This window comes from Lepidochelys olivacea (assembly GCF_965140295.1).
Source record: "Lepidochelys olivacea isolate rLepOli2 genome assembly, chromosome: 2".
NCBI classification, from domain to species: domain Eukaryota; kingdom Metazoa; phylum Chordata; order Testudines; family Cheloniidae; genus Lepidochelys; species Lepidochelys olivacea.
The window spans coordinates 1,510,392-1,532,599 of NC_140412.1; the positions used below are offsets into that span (position 1 = coordinate 1,510,392).

Sequence of the window (22,208 nt, forward strand, 5' to 3'; positions counted from 1 at the left end):
GTGACACAGGATTTTATGAGTGCTTCAGTTTGAGAGTCGATCCCTGGCCACCAATACAGATCCCGTAGTTGTTGTTTGGTTCAGACAATTCCTTGATGAGTATTGTGTGCCAGGTGTATGAGTTCTGACTGTAATTCTTCTGGCATAAGGAGCTGGTGTGTACCTCGTAGCACACAGCCATCAAGCAAAGAAAGTTCGTCCCGAACTCTAAAATAAGGCAGCAAAACTGGGTCAAGGTTTTTAGGGTGACCGGGCCATCTCTTTGTCAGAAATTCCCATAGTTTCTGTTGAATTGGACACGCTGAACAAGCAGCTTGAAATTGTTCTCTTGTAACTGCAGTGAGAGTGCTTGTAATAAGCGCAACCACGACATCCTCATCCTCTGGTGGACCATCTGGTGAAAGCAAAGGCAGGTGAGAAAGGCAATCGGTGACCACGTTTTGGTTTCCAGGCTTATATTCCAGTTCATAACTGAAAGAGAGTAGTCCTGCAGACCCTCGAGCAATACGGTATCCTGCTCTGCCCAGTCCTTTCGTGGTGAGCAACGTCGTCAAAGGGCTGTGGTCTGTGCGCAACTTGAACGTGCGGCCCCACAGGTAAGTTCTCCATTTTTCAGTAGCCCAGGCACAAGCAAGTGCTTCTTTTTCGACTGTAGAATATTTTCTCTCAGCATTACTTAGTGTCCTTGAAGCAAACGCAACAGTCCTCTCTGTGTTGTCCTCATGAAGTTGTGTGAGGACAGCCCCAAGTCCACAATCAGAAGCATCAGTAGTTACAATTGTGGGCAATGCAGGACTGAACAGTGCAAGTACTGGACTATGTACAATAAAGTCTTTCACCATTTCGAAACTACCTTGTGCATCCATTGTCCACACTAAGGTTGAACTTCCCTGTAGTAATTCTCATAATGGTTCAATGACAGAAGCATAATTGGGAATGAATTTTGCATACCAGGAGGTAAGACCCAAGAAGGAATGCAAGGTTTGCAAATCTGTTGGAGGAGGAGCACTTGAAATTGCCAGGATATGATCTGGATCAGGTTTTAGTCCAGCCTGTGAAATTTTATGCCCCAGAAAGGAGAGTTCAGTTTGTCTAAATTTGCATTTGGACCTATTGAGCTGGAGGCCTGCTTTGCTGATCCAGTTTACAGACTGCAGGTTATTGTCATGTTCCTCCAAAGTATTTCCAAACATGATAATATCATCCAAATAGCACTGAACTCCATGTTGATTCTTCAAAATCAATGACATCATTGTTTGGAAGGCACTTGGGGCAGATGTGAGACAGTATGGAACACGTTTAAAATGGAATAGTCCCTCATGCGTAATAAATGCTGTGAGGTCTCTGCTATCTTCATGCAACATAAGCTGGTGGTATGTGCTCTGCAAATCAAGAGTAGAAAACATCTTTGCTCCATGGAGTTCTGCAAATACTTCTTCTGTGTGCGGAAGAGGATGGCTGTCAATCACAATAGCTTTTTTTGGCTCCCTTAAGTCCACACAAAGGCAAATGCCTCCACCCTTCTTCTGCGTCACTACGACAGGTGAAACCCATTCTGAGGAGTTACTCTCTTCAGTAATGTTCTCTTGAACAAGTTTTCTAAGTTCCTCTGAAACAGCTTCCCTGACTGAAAATGGTAAGCGCCGTAACTTTTGTCATACAGGCATCACATTATTCCGCATTTTAACTTTATGCAGAAACCCAAAAGCACAGCCGAGTTTCTCCTCAACTTGGTGTTGGGTCCTAGCTGAAACTGGTGTGTGTACCGCAAGAGTGCTTTGCTGAGGAAGATCAATTCGTCCATTAACTACCCTGAGATTTAAAGCAGCCAGTAAATCTCTGCCAAGGATAGGAGTGCCTTTGTGGACAATGTAGAACTCTGCAGTTACACAGCAATCACCAAAAGTAACTATTGCTGGCAGGCAGCCACGTACTGGAATATGGTTTTTCAAATAGCACACCAAGTGAAGCTTGAGTTCAGTGAGAGGCACATCTCTAAAGTAATGCAGATAGATGGAATCAGGTAGTATAGATACTGCTGAGCCAGTGTCCAACATTAGCTGAATAGAGTGTGGTTTGCCTGAGGGTATGGCGGAAATGTTTACCATGCACTTTATTTGTTCTGGAATATGTGCAGGACTGATTTTGTCCATGCTCAGCACAGTAACATCTGGTATCGTAACAGCATGCACCTGTTGATTGAACTGGCTGCTGCGACATACTTTAGCAAAATGTCCAATCTTTTTGCAATGATTGCACTGAGCTACTTTTGCCGGACATCCTGTGTAGCTTGCAAGATGTTGTGGGGATCCACAGCAAAAGCATGCTTTTACTGTATTTTGAATTTGCTGATTTGGTGGTTTTTCATTAGTTTTCCTCTTGTAATTGTTTGTCTTCAGTGATAGTGAACTTTTCTACAAAGGAGTCAGAGCCTGGACTGTGCCTCCTGTATCCATGCTCATTATTTTGGCTTCAGCTGTAGCTGACTCAATCTGGGTAGCAATGGTTATTGCTTTTTCTAGTGTAAGTTGTGGTTCTAGAAGTAAACGTTCTCTTACACGAAGCATGGTTGTTTTCTCAATGAGCTGGTCTCTAATCATCTCATCTGCTGTATTCCCAAAGTCACAAGTTACAATCAGACTCCTCAGGGAAGCAATATACTGCATTATAGTCTCCCCTGGTTTCTGCTCATGCTGGCAAAATCTGTAGCAATTAGCTACTACATTTACTTTTGGTACAAAAAAGTTCTTTATTGCAGTGAGTGCAGTCTCCTATTTATCGTCTGCAAGGGAAAAAGTGTAAAATATACGCTGCCCTTCTGCTCCAAGGCAGTGGATTAGCAGAGCATGCTTTCTTGCTTCAGAAATCTCTGTAGCACTAATTGCAAGCAGATAAGTCTCAAACATATGGATCCAGGTAGTAAAAGCAATTGGAGGCTCACCTGGGCTTTGTAGAAAGGATGCAGGTGGGTTCAGAGGCAGAAGATCCATTCTTCTCACCAAAATGTTGCAGTAGCCAGGCAAGGTACTAACAAACTTCAACAGGACTTTATTTTTAAAGTGGAAACCTCTTTTCCAATCTGCTGCACCCTCAGTAGCTCTCCCTCAGCCTCTTCAATTCCTCCCCCCTCCTTCCTGTTTCCTGTCCTTTCAGACTCCCAACAGCCAGTGCTCCCAATTCTAATAATTATAAGCAACATCTAAACACCACACTCGGGCAGAAGGGATGGGCCAAGCCGGGGACTAGCCTCCCTGAGCCAGCGGTTCATGTGCCACCCATCCATGCAACATGTTTTGTGACCAACCTACAAACACTGTCTCCTTCAAAAATATTTTAAATCTTTCTATATTTACTCAAAATGAGTGTGAGGAGCTTAGGAATGCGTGTGAGAGGGAGCTAGTCTGCTAATGAGACAGTCTCACAGCCAGCGAGTGCGACGTGACTTGTCTGAAACCTTCCTGCCCGTTCTCTCCCTTCAGCACCTCCCGGGACGCGAAGCCGGCCGGGATCAGCCGCTCCTCCCGCCCTGCAGGACCCCCGGGCCGGGCATTGGGACCCCCGGGGCGTGGCGAGGTGTGACCGGAGCCCCCGGGAAGCCCCCGGGTGGAGCAGTAACGCCCGGGCTCCCCGGCCCCTGGTGCCGTGCAGCATGGTCCTGCGGGAGTCTCCGTTCACGAACCGGTTCCTGAGCGGCCTGTACAGCCTGGGACAGTACTTGCTCTTCCCCAGCTACTGGGCCACTGACTGCCTCCTCGACCTCAGAGAGACCACGGCGGAGCAGCAGCAGAACCGGTGCCGGCCCTGCCCCCTGCGGGCACTGGTCACCGGCCCCTTGCTGCTGCTGCTCCTTCTCCTCTCCATGCCAGTCGCCCTCCTGGGCCTGCTGCTGTGGCTGCCGCTGCAGGCTGCCCGCAGGCCCTTCGCCTACAAACACACCGCGCCCTCGCGCCACCCAGAGCCGTGGGAGCTGCCGGGCACGGGCAAGGCCTTCAGCTTCGTCAGCGCCAACGTGTGCCTCCTGCCCGACGGCCTGGCCAAGAACAGCAACCTGGGACAGATGAAGCAGCGCGTGGCCCGCATCGGCCAGCACCTCACGCAGGGGGAGGCCAGTGCCAGCTTGGCCAGCCCCAGGAGCAGCCAGTTCGACAGGGAGGAAGGGGCTGGGCCTGGGGAGATCTCGGCATCCTTCCCACCAGACGTGGACTTCCTTTGCCTGCAGGAGGTGTTCGACCAGCAAGCAGGCGCCCGCCTCTGCCAGCTGCTGAGCCCCTTCTACGAGCACATCGTGTACGACGTGGGCACCTACGGGCTGAATGGGTGTTGTACTCTCAAGGTCTTAAACAGCGGGCTCTTCCTGGCCAGCCACTACCCCGTGCTGGCCGCCCAGTACCACTGCTACCCCAACGGTATCCGTGAGGATGCGCTGTCCGCCAAGGGGCTGCTCTCCGTGCAGGTGAGGAGCTGCCCCAGCTGCGGGGAGCCCAGGGCCCTCTACCCTCCTGGGCCTGGCATGGCCTCTCCCCGGCCAGCCTGACGGGGTCGCTGCAGGGCGGCGTGGGGCATTCCCTCCCTGCCCTGCTCAGGGCAATGCTGCATCCGCGTACGAGCCACCGCTCCCTGCAGGGGCGCTGGGCCTATGTGGGCAGAGGTGGGCCTGGGTGGCGGAGCGGATTACAGCAGGGGACTGGAAGTGAGGACTCCTGGGGTCTCCTCCCGGGTCTGCCCTGGACTCCCCAAGTGACCCTGGGCCCTCTCCCTTTTCCCCGTGTGTCCCGGCCTCCAGCTGTAGGGAGGCCCTGAGTCTGAGCCCCCGTGTGCACACGTGCACCATTCAACTGGTGACCCCTGCGTGCAGGGGATTGGTTACCCTGGGGCCTCCTGCAACTCAAGGGAAGATGAGGGACGATGCCCCACACCATCAGCCTAGCCCCATCCACAAGAAGGAGCAAGCAGCTGGTTCCCAGCTGTCCCAGAAGCACCAGCTGCCTTCATCTGCCTCAAATCCCAGAATCCCCAGACAGGGGGCTGTGGGCTGCGGCTTCCAGCAGTGGGTGGCAGGAGCAGGGCCCCCCGATGCTCTTGTTCAGCCTGTGTGGGGGGGTGTCCCTCAGGCAGTGTCTGCGGAGCTTGAGAGCTCCGGGAGCCCTGGCCGGGGAGTGGGTGTCTGCAGCCCAGGCAGGGACAGGGCCTGGGGGGAGCAGGTGCTTCAGGAACAGCCCGGCCAGGAGAGCAGTGAGAGCCCTTGGCAGTGGGACCCCAGCCAGACAATAAGGGTTGAGTCCTGGGCATCCGTGGGGTGACAGACATGTGGGCCCATGAGCCATGTGGGGGTCATCTCCTCCCAGGTCCCAGCCATGCCCTGCACTGACGAGGTGAAACTGACCCTCCTTCCCCACGGCTCTGACCGTCGCCCTGGCCAAACGCCTGCACCCCCACCCCTCCCTATGATGGGGCCTGTGCTGTGCCCCGTCCCCATCAGTGGCCTTCCAGCTTGTAACTGGCAACGTTTCCATGTGCACCTGCTAGGTGCAGCTGGGGGAAGCCCAAGGGCAGAGGATAGTGGGCTACCTGAACTGCACCCACCTGCACGCTCCAGCTGGTTACAGTACGTGTTATGGAGGTGAGTTGGGGCTGTAGCCCATGGGGGCTGGAGAGGGAGAAAACAGCCCATCCGGACAGTGACATTCCCCTGGTGTTATCTGGACCGGTGATCTGCTAGGTCACTCCAATCCTTGACTCTGGAAACCAGCCTTACCCTGCTTCGCTTTGAGACCCTCCATTCCCAGGCTGTTCACGCACAGCCTCTGGCATGTAAACCGCTTGGATTGTGCAACCGAACGACACTAACCAATATCTCCGGTCCCAGACACAACCCTTGGAACCTCCGTCTTGCAGTGTCTGGTTATGCCCGCTGGGCGCTGCAAGCTTATATGAGTTCGTCAATTTAACAAAGCAATTGATATGTACCAGGCTTATTATCCCAAGGGGAGTCTCTGACACACTTCAAACCAAACACCCTGCTTCAGGTAGAACAAACAGACAAATTTATTAACTACAAAAGATAAATTTTAAGTGATTATAAGTCAAAACATAAGAAGTCAGATTTGGTCAAATTAAATAAAAGCAAAACACATTCTAAGCTGATCTTAACACTTTCAATGCTCTTACAAACTTAGATGCTTCTCACAACAGGCTGGCTGGTTGCCCTTCAGCCAGGCTCTCCCCTTTGATCAGCGTTTCAGTCGTTTGATGTGGTGTGTGTAGATGGAGGTGGGAGAGAGAGGAAGAGCCTGGCAAATGTCTCTTCCTTTTATCATGTTCTTTCTTCCCTCTTGGCTTTGCCCCCCATCCGTTAGAGTCAGGTGAGCATTACCTCATCGCCGTCCCAAACTGACCAAGGGAAGGGGGGTAACTCACTCGAGAATCCAGCAGATCCTTTGTTGCTGCCTAGGCCAGTGTTCTTTGTCCCTGTGAGGCTGGCTGGGTTTGTCCCATACATGCCCTCATGAGGTGTGAATGGCCCCTCTGCTCTTGGAGAGTTTTTGCTTGGGCTTGTTTTAAGCCATGAGGACACATTTTCAGCCTTGTAACTATGTACATGAAATTACCACCTATAAAATCACTATAACAACACTGCTCAGTGCATCATGAGCCTCCGAAGCCACCCGACACGCCAAACTTTGCACTGGATACCATGCAATCCTATTATAAGGATTAACATGGGGGCGCAGGGTGTCCCCTGAGGTACGGAACGTCACACGGACAATCAGGCCCCCCCTTCCCCATTCTGCTCCTGGAAACAACTCAGCTACAGAGCTCTCCCTGGAGTGGGCTTGGTGGCAGTGCTGTGCTCTGTGGTGCCAGTCCTGGGCCCTCAGTCCTCTGCTGCCCCAGCTCCCTCTGCTTGCCTCCCTAGCTCTCCCCTGCAGGGCCCCCTGCGAGCGAGGGGGGGGACACCTGTCCCCTGGGCTGGGCTGAGGTCCCAGTGCCGACCCTCCAGCCATGGGCCAAGGCTCCCCTGACTGCAGGGTCTCCGTGAGTGGTGGGTGCTCACTTCCTGCCCTGGGGCTCCTGGCTCCATTGCTCTTGATCCCTGAGGGGGAGTGCTGCAGGGATTGGATGTGGGGTGCAGCCAGTAACGGAGCCCTCTCTCCTCAGCCCATGCACAGATCCGCTTTGACCAGCTCACCATGGGGCTCTCCTGGGTGCAGCTGTTCCAGGACGCCCACGCGCAGCAAGGGGACGTCGTCGCCTTCGATGTGTTCTGCGGGGACTTCAACTTCGACAACTGCTCCTCAGGTGGAGTCTGGCCCGAGGGAGAACCCATGGGGATTGTGGAGGAGGAAAGGAGCCTGGCGGGGTGACCAAGTGTTGTGGAGTCACAGGGTCTTCTCTGTGCCCAGCCTGTAATGCATCCCTTGGAAGTGACCCCTCCAGAATGCCGCACTCCAAGGGTTCACACACTTCCCCACGGCAGGCCCGCGGCCTCCGACACTCCAGAGCTGGCTTGTCAGGCCTCAGTGATCCTGTCTTGCTCCGTGGCTCCCTGCAGTGAATCCAGGCACACCAGTCTCCTGCACTCTTCCAGGAGCAGCAAAGTGTAGAGGGAAAGTGAGGCACACATCGGCATCATATAAATATTATAGAAAATTCCTGCTTCATCACACAAGGAGTGCGGGGGGCAGTGAGGGGATGGGGGAGGGTGGTCTGGAGGAGGGGGAGGGGAGGGGGGAGTGCAGATGTGCCCATTCACTCTGCCGGATCTTTCCAGGGGATAAGTTGGAGCAGACCCACATCATCTTCCGGCAGTACCAAGACCCATGCCGAGTGGGGCCCAGGCAGGACAAGCCCTGGGCCATAGGTACGTGTCTGGCTGGCCCAGTGCCCAGTGCAGCTTGCTGCCCTCTCTGTCTCAGTTCCGCGGAGCCGGGCCCCCATCTGGGGCTGCAGATAAACATCTAGATCCAGATCCCCACAGGGGGACCCAGCCTTTGGAACCCCCGGGTGAGACGTCGGGGGTCAGGGGTCCAGGGGCCCTGCTAGCCGAGGCCTGCCCCCCAGCTCTGCCCGTGCCCCTCCAGACCCGGAGCCCCCTCCTGTCCCAGCCCTGCTCCCTCCCCGCACCCAGATCTCTGCTGAGGTACCTGTGGGTGAAGGAAGATTTTGGGGTGGGGGGAGCGGCAGAGCAGGGGAGGCTCTAAGTGCTGCTCACGTCCCTGCAGGCACCCTGCTGAACTACCTGGAGATCTACGAGGAGGCCGTGTCGACCCCAGAGAAGCTGAAAAGGTAACGGCTGCACCTGCGGGTTCCAGAGCGCTGGGGGGCCGGGGGGCTTACAGCCCTAGTTCAAGGCAGGCTCTGCCCCCGCCCCCACACAGGGTAATGGGACACTAATGGGACAGGGTAAAGGCTAACCTGTGGATGGCCCTCCCTTGCCATGCAGCCCCCTGTAGCCCAGGTGTGACTAGCCCCCTACGCAGAGCCACGCTCCTCCTCCCCTGCCACTCGGCCCCCTGCTGACGGCTCCCCCGTGCACCCCGCAGGACGCTGGAGCAAGAGGAGGGCAGGCGGAAGTACCTGGCCTGTCCCATCCTGCAGGACGGCTGCCCCGACCCCTCGGCAGCAGGGAGCCCCTGGGAAGGGCGTCGCATCGACTACATCCTGTACCGCGAGCACCCCGCCCCCATCAGCCTGACAACGGTGAGTGCCCAGAGGGGCCCCGGCTTGAGAGTGGGTTTGTGGGGGGGCGAGGGGGGGGGGAGAAAACCTGGATTTGTGCTGGAAATGGCCCAACTTGATTATCATACACATTGTAAGGAGAGTGATCACTTTAGATAAGCTATTACCAGCAGGAGAGTGGGGTGGGGGGAGGTATTTTTTCATGCTTTGTGTGTATAAAAAGATCTTCTGTACTTTCCACAGTATGCATCCGATGAAGTGAGCTGTAGCTCACGAAAGCTTCTGCTCAAATAAATTGGTTAGTCTCTAAGGTGCCACAAGTCCTCCTTTTCTTTTTATGTCCCTTAAAGCAAACTTGTTCAGCCAGCAGTTCCCATGGGCAAGCAAGAGGCTCCTTCTGATTATCGGTGTGGGTTTTTCCAGAGTTTGCAGCCTTGAGGCCCCAGCAGACATTCCTGGGGCACATCCTGCTCTTCTAAGATGCATGTATCAGCAACTTCAACACAATTCTTATCAGGAAGGATGCAGGGTCAAGCTGCCCTTCCCGTGGCACCCAAAGACCCCCCTCCCCTCCTGCCTTGGTTAAGCTAAGCCTGCTGACTTGGCTGCTTTTAGTAATAAGCCATAGTGGTTTCAGGCACTTTACTGGTTTGCCAAAGTCTCCCCGTACAGGGGTACCCCCGTGGGAGCCCCTAGCCCCCAGCCTGGCCTGGGCCCCACGGAACGAAGAGCAGGCCCCAAGCCCAAGGGTGCAGGCGAGCTCCCAGCCAGGGATGCTGGGCCCAGGGCAGGGGGGTTCAGCTCTGGGGCCTGCCTGGCTCAGGGGCCAGCTGCTGGGGGCTGGTAGGGCCACAGGGGCCCATGCTGGGGAGGTGGCTGGGGCTGGTAGCTGCACTCACTAGGTCAGCTCCTTCAGGGGCTCTCAGCAGCTCCCACGCTCCGGGGTTTTCATGGTATGGTGCCGTGGAGCCAGGCTGCAGGGAGCTGGCCTTGCCGAATCGCTGCTCAGGGTGCGGGGGATTCAGAGAGCTAGTCAGCATGGTCCAGGGCTCCCTGGAAGGGTCCGAGCCTGGGGGCCAGGACGCCTGGGATCTCTGCTGGCTCTGACCCTATGTGCTACATGACTCTGCGTGGGACCTCCACTCTGGGCTGTTTCCTGCCCTGCAGCGGGGGAAGGAGCCTGGCCGGGCCATGGCTGGGAAGGGGTAGTGAGCTGTGTCAGTGCTCAGCGTTGATTGAGGGGAGGGTGCAGCCCATGGGACTACAAGTCCCAGCCTGCACTGCTCTGGCTTAGCTAGACCTGGACTCATTGCATGCTGGGATCTGTGGTCTCAGGGGACCCCCCCATGCATTCTCAGGGGGGGAGCAGGGAGCCTGCTGTGCTCCTGACACCGCTGTCCCCTTGCTTTCCCCAGGAGGTGGAGAAGTTTTCCTTCATCACCCAGCTGGCCGGCTGCTCGGACCACGTGGCTGTAGGGCTGCGGCTGCTCCTGAACCCTGCGCCGCAGTGACAGCAGCGAGTGTGAACCCCAGTGTAACGATGCAGCCTCTGGAGGGACCCAACTGAGAGTACCAATTCAGGACAAATTGCTTCGAGCAGGGCAGTCACAGCCCAAAGCTTGGGGTCCTTTACAAACTAAGGCACGCCAAACCAGCCAAACAGAGAGGACTTTGGTTTAACCCTCTGTTTAACCATAAGTCACACAAGAAATTCCCTCAGACACTCCAGTTCCCCAGTATCAACCCCAGCAGCCACTTCTTATGGGGATGAATGGTTACGAAAAACCAATTTCCCCCCCCCCCCCCAAAAAAGGTTCTCCCGATCCCAAAGGACCAAGCCCCAGACCCAGGTTAATATACAAATCAGATCTTACCCACAAATCACGCTGTTGCCAATCCTTTCGAATCTAAAATCTAAAGGTTTATTCATAAAAGGAAAAGGATAGAGATGAGAGCTAGAATGGGTTGAATGGAATCAATGACAGACAGTAACGGCCAAGTTCTTGGTTCAGGCTTGTAGCAGTGAGGGAATAAACTGCAGGTTCAAATCAAGTCTCTGGAGCACATCCCCAGCTGGGGTGGGTCCTTCAGTCCTGGGTTCAGCGCTTCAGTGTAGCAAAGTTCCTCCAGAGGTAAGAAACATGATTGAAGACAAAATGGAGTGGTTTCTGGGGCCTTTTATATCCTCTGCCATGTGGAAGGAAACCCCTTTGTTCTTACTGTCGGAAATCACAGCAGCAAGATGGAGTTTGGAGTCACATGGGCAAGTCACATGTCCATGGATGACTCAGTTCTTTACAGGTAGAGCAACCATTGCTCACATGCTACCTTGAACATTCCCAGGAAGACTCTCACATGTGGATTGGAGTCTCCCAAGGTCCATTGTCAGTTAAGTGTTTCTTGATTGGGCACTTAATCTGAAGAGTCCCTTCTCAATAAGATGGCCAAATGCTTCACTGGTGCTACTTAGAATCAAACACATTGAGATACAAGTACAGAGCCAATATTCATAACTTCAAATACAAAAATGATACACACATACAAACAGCATAATCATAACCAGCAAATTACAACCTTTTCATAGACACCTTACTTGACCTCCTTTGTAGAAGATTTGGTGCAACTATAGGACCTTGGTTGCAACAATGATTTATACCATCACAGGACATAGAGAAGTTCTCCTTCATCACCCAGCTGGCCGGCTGCTTGGACCATGTGGCTCTGGGGCTGCGGCTGCTCCTGAACCCTGCGCCACAGTGACAGCAGCGAGTGTGAACCCCGGTGTCCGGGGAGGAAGGTCAATGTAGAGTCCTCGTTATGGTGGGGCTGGGCAGGGCCCTCCCATTCCCCCTCCCTGTGCTCCTTCCCCCTGACTTGGACAGTCTGCGAAGCTCTTGGCGGGATGGGGCTGGATGGACTGAAGGGCTAGGGTTAGGGCTGGGCTAGAGTCGCCCCCAGGGGCTCTGCTGGTCCCATGGGAGGTGGGTCTGCGCTGGCCAGGGGGCCCAGGGCAGGAGACATGCTGGTCCACTGTGCCCCCTCTGGCCGGTGAGGCCCAGCACCTTGGGTCTGGGCTCAGGGCCTGTGGGGGATCACTACGGTGTGGAGCCACCTCAATTTCTCCTGTGTGGGGCCGGGTTAACTAGATGGGGGGATGTTGGGGCTGACTGCAAGTTACCTTGGCCCGTTATTACAGGGTGGTCCGGGTGGAGGTAGTAGTGAACTGGCTTTGACCAGCTGGGCTGTCTTGCAGCCACTCGACTGGATAAACAAGTGAAGAGACAAGCGAGGACCAAGACTGTGCAGTGTGCGAATAGGAAGCAACAGTGTTGCCCGCCAGAGCCTGGTTGGGGATGAATACACCCCCTTAGAAAGAGATGATGATAAATAAGGCTCTGAGAATTGCTTTCGACGAACAGTCTCCCCTGCGGACCTCAGCCTTGTGGGTGCCCAGGAATTCCCCACGCTGGAGCAGCGCCTGCTACGAGCCCTCAAGGACAAGGCTGGAGGGTCCAGGACTGTCCGTAGAAGAAGGGGCGTGCGCATTGATTCTTGCTTGCTTGCTGGAAAGCACATATTCAGTAACACATGAAGGCTGGGAAGCTTATTATACTTTGGCAATAAAACCGGTTATATTTACACACCTGGTGTGGCTTCATTGAGTGTATCTGAGCCCTCCCTTGGGACCAACAGGGGAAAAGGTTGTTTACTCTTTGCAGAAATCCAGGTGTGACTGACACCGGCCTGTCTGGAGCAGGGGACATGGGGGGGACAGGCAGGGGATGTGGGGGGATGGAATTGGGGGGGGGGCATTGAGCCAGAAAGAGTTAACTAGCAGACGAAATGACCCAAATTTAACCTTTAAAGACATGTTAGAGAAGTATGTAAATGGTAATTGTGGCTATTCCTTATAAATAGGAATATAGCCATGGGAAACAGACTAGAGCTTTGAAATGCAGCCCTGTATCATTAGAGAATTAGAGGTAATACTAACTGTTAGATGTTAACCGTGTGAACAGACGGTTCCTGTCTGTCACTATGTTCTATTGATTCAGGGATCAAAAAGGGAACAGTAACACTTCGATGAAAGTTGGGTGTAATAATTTCATTGTCTATGTTTCTCTTTGAAGTTTGTAGTAAACTCTCTATGAACGGCTCACTGGAGAATTACCTTGTGCTGGTGAATGCAACTAGTTACCGGTGTATACACAGGAAACAGGTAATTCTACTTCAGAGCCACAAGGCTTCACCCAGGGACTGCATGCTTTCAAGAGACATCAGTAGCCTGCCAGAGAACTATAAAAAGAACTCAGGGGCCCTGATCCTGGCTCTCAGATCTGCTTATGCTTCGACAGGGGAAGTCTGAGTCGCAAGGGTGAGGTCCCCAGCTTGAGAATGGGTCCCCCTGATATTGGACACTGGACTGAATCTGTGGTCTAGTTCTGAAAAGACTGTGCACCTCTGAGCTCACCGGCTCTGCTATGAAACTGCCCTAAGAACTCGATTCTTGCCTGTGTGTAGAATGATCCTTTAACCAATACTCTCTTTTCTTCAATAAATTTTAGTGTAGTTAACAAGAACGGGCTGTAGCGTGTATTTGGGTAAGATCTGAACTAGTCATTAAACTGGAGGTGACATGTCCGACCCTTTGGGATGGTAGAACTTTTTATATGATGAATAAGATTTTCAGCATCCCTCATCCTATCTGAGCTGGCTGTCGTGGGGAAGCCCAGGGCTGGGTTGCTCTAGGGGAAGTGTGTGTTGGCTCCTGGGTCACCAGTAAGACATTGCAGAACTGGTTTTGTTGCTGGCTGAGTGAATCTGAATATTAGCATAATCCACCAGTTTGTGGATCATCTGCCCCATTCTTTGCTGTTTGCCCTGATTGAACAATCTCGGTGTGACCTGCCTGGGACCCCGGTCACAGGGGGACAGGTAGGGTATGTGGGGAGAATGTAGGGGGCAAACAGAGGAAGGTGAGCAGGACAGACAAGGTATTGTGGGTCAAGCAGTGGGTGGGGTCAGACCTGCCAATCACCCAGTCCCCCTGCAGTCCAACCCCCCCTCGCGTGCTGGGCTCTGAGCCACTGAAGCTGTGGGGGGGGGGCAGGCAGGAGCCCAGGGGGTTAAATGTCTGACAAATGGGGGAGGGGGCCATAATGTGGGAGCAGCAGCTTTGGTCAGGCAGCACTTACCATATGCCCCCCATCCCCCAGCAACCTGACCCCCCCAGCAACCAGATGGGTTCTGTCACAGAGACCCCCTTGGGACTGCCCCCTGATGTGCTGAGATTACCTCTGAGCCCATTTTCCCTGACAGCTTGGGACTCCAGACCCCTGCCTTGTTGAGCCAGACATGCTGCAACACAGACATAGGTCTGGTCCATGCCCCCAAAGCTGCAGACTTAACTGAAAACAGCTTAAGAAGTGTTCCTGTCTCTAGCACCCAGACACCCAGCTCCCAATGGGATCCAAACAAATAAATAAATCCGGTTTACTCTGTATAAAGCTTATACAGGGTAAACTCATAAATTGTCCACCCTCTATAACACTGATAGAGAGATATGCACAGCTGTTTGCTCCCCCAGGAATTAATTACTTACTCTGGGTTAATTAATAAACAAAAAGTGATTTTATTAAGTATAAAAAGTAGGATTTAAGTGGTTTCATGTAATAACAGACAGAACAAAGTAAGTTACCAAGCAAAATGAAACAAAACATGCAAGTCTAAGCCGAATACATTAAGAAACTGATTACAGATAAAGTCTCACCCTCAGAGATGTTCCCTCTAAGCTTCTTTCACAGACTAGCCTCCTTCCTAGTCTGGGCCCAGTCCTTTCCCCTGGTACGGCCCTTGTTAGCTGTAGCTCAGGTGGTAACTAGGGGCTTTCTCATGACTGGAACCTCCTTTGTTCTGTTCCACCCCCTTTTATGGCTTTGACACAAGGCGGGAATCCTTTGTCTCTCTGGGCCCCCACCCCTCCTTCTAACTGGAAAAGCACCAGGTTTAAGATGAAAAAAGAAAAGGAGGACTTGTGGCACCTTAGAGACTAACAAACTTATTTGAGCATGAGCTTTCGTGAGCTACAGCTCACTTCATCGGATGCATTTTAAGATGGTTTAAGATGGATTCCAGTACCAGGTGACATGGTCACATGCCCTGTAACACCCCAAGCCTTCATTCTTTCTGGACTGACTCACAGGAAGGCTTGCAAGTAAACAGAGCCATTTACAACCAGTTGTTCTAGTTGATGGGAGCCATCAAGATTCCAAATCACCATTAATGGCCCACATTTTCCATAATTACAATAGGAGTTATATTTCATATTTCTAGTTTCAGATACAAGAATGATACATTCATACAAACAGGATGACCACACTCAGTAGGCTATAAGCTCTGTAATGATACCTTACAAGAAATCTTTTGCATGAAGCATATTCCAGTTACATTATATTCACACTCATTAGCATATTTTCATAAAATCATATGGAGTGCAACATCACACCACCACTGCCCCCAACAACCAGCTCCACCCCCCCATCCCAGCAACTATCCCTCTGACAACCAGAGCCCCCTCTCCCCCCGCCCACAGCTCTGAGCCCACCACCCCAGAGCTGCACAACCTTGTAGTCTGGCTGGGGGATGGGGGGGGGCAGGGCCAGGCAGCACTGGTTGTGGGGTTTGGGCCTGGGCCCCGCCACAGCACTGGACCCCCTCAGTACCCCAGAGACCCACCCCATTGGGTTAGGTCAGCCCCCTACCCTCCACAGTCACATCCAGGCCCCCATGTCAGGTCAGAGGCCCCTTTTCTGGAGTCCTGGGTGCCCCCTTGTCACGCCCCTATTCCAGCTGCACCTGGGCCCCACAGATCTGGGGCAGGGAGTGCTGGATCCTCCCCACAGTGGGAGCTGAAACCTCCCTGCAGATGTAAGCTCAGGCCCAGGCCAGTGTGTCGCTGAGCCCTATGGGGCCATCTCCCTGCCCTCCCAGCCCTAGGGCCCTCTGGGGCTGTCACCCTGCCCTCCCGGCCCTGTGAAGGGTCCTGTGGGTTCCACAGCTGGGCCATGCCCCACCCTCCAACAGTTAACAAAAGGGTGAGAGGAGAAGGGTTCCTTGGGGGGGGCAGAGAACTGGGGGTCACATCTTATCTGGGCCCCTATAATGGGCTCATTGGGCGTTACCCTCCCCCAGGGCATGGGAAGAATCAACTCCCCCCTTCACACCCCCTTTCCTCGAGGGGCAGCCTCCCTGTGACAGGGTGGACTATGCCCAGAGGCCCCCTGCTGGAGGTCTCAGGGTCCTGCCACACCCCGTCCCAGAGAGGAGCAGAAGATAAGTCCTCCAAGTGGCCTAGAGTGGCTGCAGGGGAAGCAGCCAATCAGAGGGGCTGCAGGAGTGGCCAATCAGGGGCCAGGAGGGCCATATAAGAAGGCGCAGCAGAGGCAAAGTCAGTTGGTTGCCACCTGGAGCTGGAAGAGGGAGAACTGTGCTCTTGGCTGGCTGAGAGAGAGAGCGCGCAACAGGCTTGTGAACAGCTCAGTTGGGACTGGGACAGCTAAGACTTGGCTGGATGGCTGAGTTGCTGAGGACCTGCTGAAGAAACCATTGACCAAGGGTGTGCTTGTGAGAGGTGGGTGCCACCCCATTACAGCACCACAAAGTGAGAGATGGCAGGTGCATGCACTTGACTAGGGGGGTGCATGTGAGAGGTGGGTGCCAACCCTGTTACACGCCCCTACCTGCTGCAGTGAGCCTCTGGTGAGGTGCCTGGCTCACCTGCATGATCCCGGCCACGGAGCTGCAGGCCTGGGATTGCCAGCGTCAGCGGTTACGCTGCATCTCCCTGTGACAGGATCCGCAAAACACCAGCTGACACCTGTGGGCGCCTGAGCATACCCGGCACCTCAGTGCTCAGGGTAAAAGTCCCCCAGCGCCTCTGGCTCTGCCCTGGGCACGGCTGCTGCCCTCTGGGCACCCGGACACCTACCCATCCAAGCACTAGCGTGAGCCACGACCCAGGGAAGAGCAGCGCTCGGTGTCCACGGTGTGTGCAGGGCCCGACCCAGCAGGCGTGCGGAGCCAGCACCGACCGGACGGGAGTCCATTCAGAATCCAGCTGATGGAGGAGGAGCTGCGGGTGCTGCACACCTTAGCCCTTTGACCCCAGTGGTTGAGGAAAGTGGGCGCCCTCGGTTCAATCCCAGCTCGCTGCCAAAGGGGGAGGGAAGAGTTGAACAGGGGTCTCCCACCCCAAAGAGGTGGCTCTGAGCTACAGGGGTCTGGGTGAAGCTCCCTCAATCCTGGAGCGAAGAGATGGGGCCAGTTGCTCCCAGTGTGTGCAGCTGGGGAGTGGGGCTCCAGGGAGCTCTCAGCCCTGGGAGCTGTATATATTCATGTATTTTATTATTACGCATTTACAATCTGTATCATTGTATAATAACCCCAATTATACAAATTCTCACTCAGTTGGAAAAACAAGTGGGAGCCATTAGAGTAAAACTGGAAATTGTTAAGAGGAGATTTATAAAAGCAGCTGAGGTCATCCAAAAAACAGGTCACCACAGTTGGTGGGAACTCACCTACTGCGACTTGGATCTCAACTGTCGCACCCCACTGCATTGTTGGGCAGATACAAACTGTGTGTGTTTTACTGGAGATATCCATGTGGTGCGGCACCAGGAAAATGCTACATTATGGTTAATCCAGACCAAGTTGGGTTTATGAAAAGTGACTTGAAATGAACTTGTGGGGCAGACTGTAGATAGGACCCTCCTGTGATGCATTCCCAGCTGGGAAGCCCCTCGAGGAGGCGGGAGCCAAAGACCAGTAAGATCCCTGGAAAGACAGGGACAACCTAAGACAGGCCTAGGCACCGGATCTAACAGCAAACACAGCAGTGGGGAGGAGGCTGAGCAAACAGCACAGGGCCAGTAAAGCGAGGGCAGCCTATGGGCTGTCAATCAAGGTGTCTGCTGGGGGACTGTTTAGGATAGAGATATTCAGGCCTGTCTGTAAAGGCCCATACTCTAAGAATGTAGGTGTGTTCTTATCACTTGGCTAGTCCTAGAGGTCTAAAAGAAAGAATCAAAATCACAGTCTGCCGGTGTAAGGGCCTTCTCTCACTGTGACAGTCTGAGCCCCTGTTCTTAGGCTAAGGCCTCTGGCTAAGCAGCAGAGGCAGCCATAAGCTGGGAAGTGACCGGTCACCTCCTCACATTCCAACCTAGTCACACTGAAAGAAGGTGCCATGGGGCTGTTAGGGATACAGTCCTGTCCTGATAATGCCTAGCACCTCCAGAGAAAGGGAAGTGCCTAGAAAATGTAAAAGGAAACTTAGTTTGAGAGCATCCTGTCTGGCAAGAACTCACTTATCAATAGGTGGGATGTGAAATCCTCATTTCTGTGTTCTATCATTGTGGTCTCCATTTCCCTAGTGTTTGTCTATACAATCTCTGTCTGGTTCTGTGATTGTTTCTGTCTGCTGTATAACTAATCATGGGTGGTTACACATGATTTGGCACAACAGGGTTTAAAATCAAAAGCAGAGTTAACAGGCTCCCTTAGAGACTGGAGCTGGGACTTGGTCCTGGGGGAGTGAGTGGGGGGAAGGCTTCAAAGTGCAAAATGGCAGGGTTTGCAGGAGCAGGTAACAACCCCCACTCTTCTCCCAGAGCCAGGATGAAAACCTGTGGGTAAGGGTTCCCAACTGTTGCAACCCAAGAAGCCTACTCTTGGCTCAGAGCTAACTGTATCCTTTTCTTCTTTTCCTTCTTCTTTTTTCTCGGTTTACTTAATTTGCTGCTGGTAGCCTATACTTTAAACTGACCTGACAGGCTTAATTGGTTTCTTTCCACCTCTTCACCCTCCTCTCCCCCGCCTTTCCACACTTTTGTTTTTCTGAAGTTTTAATGGAGGGTACTTTGGATAATTATGTGAGATGTTTTTGGTTATTTTGGACAAAGTATGAGGGAGGTCTGCTGTATTCCACTGGAATTTTTGGAGTAAAAGATCTATGGGCATCCATGGAGACAAATGTTTTACTGCCTCTTTGAACAGTCTCAAGGTGAAGACAGCACAGGTTAAGGCAGCTGTGTGGCAATAATTGTACTTGGTGGCTGAGTTGTTACAGACAAATTGCACTACCTTAAAGAACTGAATGTAGGAGTTAGTGATTTAAAGAAGTGAGTGAAAGGTTAGAAATAGCTTTTGCAAAAATTGATGATACAGGGTTTGCAGGAAAGTAAACATTTGGGAGTTGTGGAAATGGTAAAAGGTAACTGTTGTGAAGATGTTAAAAGAGTGACAGTTGTGGTGTTACAAGAAGGAAGTTTTTGTTTAATGATCAAACCCAGTTATATCAATGTAGCAACTACAGCATTTGCTCAAGAAACTTCCTGAAAAAGCACAAGATCAAATCCGCACAGACACACCCCTGGAACCCCGACCTGGGATATTCTATCTACTACCCAAAATCCATAAACCTGGAAATCCTGGGCGCCCCATCATCTCAGGCATTGGCACCCTGACAGCAGGATTGTCTGGCTATGTAGACTCCCTCCTCAGGCCCTACGCTACCAGCACTCCCAGCTACCTTCGAGACACCACTGACTTCCTGAGGAAACTACAATCCATCGGTGATCTTCCTGATAACACCATCCTGGCCACTATGGATGTAGAAGCCCTCTACACCAACATTCCACACAAAGATGGACTACACGCCGTCAGGAACAGTATCCCCGATAATTCACAGCTAACCTGGTGGCTGGACTTTGTGCTTACCCATAACTATTTCACATTTGGGGACAATGTATACCTTCAGATCAGCGGCACTGCTATGGGTACCCGCAGGGCCCCACAGTATGCCAACATTTTTATGGCTGATTTAGAACAACGGTTCCTCAGCTCTCGTCCCCTAAAGCCCCTACTCTACTTGCGCTATATTGATGACATCTTCATCATCTGGACCCATGGAAAAGAAGCCCTTGAGGAATTCCACCATGATTTCAACAATTTCCATCCCACCACCAACCTCAGCCTGGACCAGTCCACACAAGAGATCCACTTCCTGGACACTACAGTGCTAATAAACAACGGTCACATAAACACCACCCTATACCGGAAACCTACTGACCGCTATTCCTACCTGCATGCCTCCAGCTTTCACCCTGACCACACCACACGATCCATCGTTTACAGCCAAGCTCTGCGATACAACCGCATTTGCTCCAACCCCTCAGACAGAGACAAACACCTACAAGATCTCTGTCAAGCTTTCTTACAACTACAATACCCACCTGCGGAAGTAAAGAAACAGATTGATAGAGCCAGAAGAGTTCCCAGAAGTCACCTACTACAGGACGGGCCTAACAAAGAAAATAACAGAACGCCACTAGCCGTCACCTTCAGCCCCCAACTAAAACCCCTCCAACGCATTATTAAGGATCTACAACCTATCCTAAAGGATGACCCAACACTCTCTCAAATCTTGGGAGACAGGCCAGTCCTTGCCTACAGACAGCCCCGCAACCTGAAGCAAATACTCAACAACAACCACATACCACACAACAGAACCACTAACCCAGGAACTTATCCTTGCAACAAAGCCCATTGCCAATTGTGCCCACATATCTATTCAGGGGACACCATCACAGGGCCTAATAACATCAGCCACACTATCAGAGGCTCGTTCACCTGCACATCCACCAATGTGATATATGCCATCATGTGCCAGCAATGCCCCTCTGCCATGTACATTGGTCAAACTGGACAGTCTCTACGTAAAAGAATAAATGGACACAAATCAGATGTCAAGAATGATAACATTCATAAACCAGTCGGAGAACACTTCAATCTCTCTGGTCACGCAATCACAGACATGAAGGTCGCGATCTTAAAACAAAAAATACTTCAAATCCAGACTCCAGCGAGAAACTGCTGAATTGGAATTCATTTGCAAATTGGGTACTATTAATTTAGGCTTAAATAGAGACTGGAAGTGGCTATTTCCTCTTGTTTTTTCCTACCCCCCCCCAGATGTTCTGGTTTAACTTGGATTTAAACTTGGAGAGTGGTCAGTTTGGATGAGCTATTACCAGCAGGAGAGTGAGTTTGTGTGTGTATGGGGGTGGGGGGGATGTGAGAGAACCTGGATTTGTGCTGGAAATGACCCACCTTAATTATGCCCATTGTAGGGAGAATGGTCACTTTGGATGAGCTATTACCAGCAGGAGAGTGAGTTTGTGTGTGTGGTTTTGGTGAGGGGGTGAGAGAACCTGGATTTGTGCAGGAAATGGCCCAACTTTATTATCATGCACATTGTGTAAAGAGTTGTCACTTTGGATGGGCTATCACCAGCAGGAGAGTGAATTTGTGTGGGGGGGTGGAGGGTGAGAAAACCTGGATTTGTGCTGGAAATGGCCCACCTGATGATCACTTTAGATAAGCTATTACCAGCAGGACAGTGGGGTGGGAGGAGGTATTTTTTCATATTCTCTGTGTATAAATAAAGACTGCTGCAGTTTCCACGGCATGCATCCGATGAAGTGAGCTGTAGCTCACGAAAGCTCATGCTCAAATAAATTGGTTAGTCTCTAAGGTGCCACAAGTCCTCCTTTTCTTTTTATCAATGTAACTGTATGTGCAACTCTGTGCAGTCACATTGGATGGAAGCTTGGTAATTAAATTATTCCAGGGGGACAGGTAGAGTGGCTACTACCACCACTAGGCTTCTGTCCCCAGAAGCCTTTACTGCTATTCTAAGGGGAAATGGGCCCTTTTCCCGCAGAAATCATAGAATCATAGACTATCAGGGTTGGAAGGGACCTCAGGAGGTCATGTAGTGCAACCCCCTGCTCAAAGCAGGACCAATCCCCAACTAAATCATCCCAGCCAGGGCTTTGTCAAGCCTGACCTTAAAAACTTCTAAGGAAGGAGATTCCACCACCTCCCTAGGGAACCCATTCCAGTGTTTCACCACCCTCCTAGTGAAAAAGTTTTTCCTAATATCCAACCTAAACCTCCCCCACGGCAACTTGAGACCATTACTCCTTGTCCTGTCCTCTTCTACCACTGAGAACAGTCTAGAACCATCCTCTCTGGAACCACCTCTCAGGTAGTTGAAAGCAGCTATCAAATCCCCCCTCATTCTTCTCTTCTGAAAACTACACATCCCCAGTTCCCTCAGCCTCTCCTCATAAGTCATGTGTTCCAGACCCCTAATCATTTTTGTTGCCTTCCGCTGGACTCCTTCCAATTTTTCCACATCCTTCTTGTAGTGTGTCAAAACTGGACACAGTACTCCAGATGAGGCCTCACCAATGTCGAATAGAGGGGAACGATCACGTCCCTCGATCTGCTGGCAGTGCCCCTACATATACATCCCAAAATGCCATTGGCCTTCTTGGCAACAAGGGCACACTGTTGACTCATATCCAGCTTCTCGTCCACTGTAACCCCTAGGTCCTTCTCTGCAGAACTGCTGCCGAGCCGTTCGGTCCCTAGTCTGTAGCTGTGCATGGGACTCTTCCGTC

The 22,208-nt window shown here is 52.3% G+C and overlaps 1 protein-coding gene across 1 annotated transcript; it reads left to right on the top strand.

Annotated features, from left to right (window-relative positions):
* The first annotated feature begins 3,484 nt into the window (after positions 1-3,484).
* Positions 3,485-12,268, top strand: LOC311517071 (sphingomyelin phosphodiesterase 5-like). The gene is made up of 7 exons (XM_084621644.1): positions 3,485-4,453; positions 5,527-5,620; positions 7,159-7,299; positions 7,772-7,861; positions 8,223-8,286; positions 8,544-8,700; positions 10,095-12,268. The coding sequence occupies exons 1-7, from the start codon at positions 3,650-3,652 to the stop codon at positions 10,188-10,190; spliced, it is 1,446 nt and encodes a 481-aa protein (XP_084477770.1). The 5' UTR covers positions 3,485-3,649; the 3' UTR covers positions 10,191-12,268.
* The last annotated feature ends 9,940 nt before the right edge of the window (positions 12,269-22,208 follow it).

Excerpts from the sequence above, each read along its gene's own strand:
- LOC311517071 (XM_084621644.1), top strand. The coding sequence starts at position 3,650 with ATGGTCCTGCGGGAGTCTCCGTTCACGAACCGGTTCCTGAGCGGCCTG. Across the intron at positions 7,300-7,771 it reads CTTCGACAACTGCTCCTCAG|GGGATAAGTTGGAGCAGACC; the intron begins GTGGAGTCTGGC and ends GGATCTTTCCAG. Across the intron at positions 8,701-10,094 it reads CCCCCATCAGCCTGACAACG|GAGGTGGAGAAGTTTTCCTT; the intron begins GTGAGTGCCCAG and ends TGCTTTCCCCAG.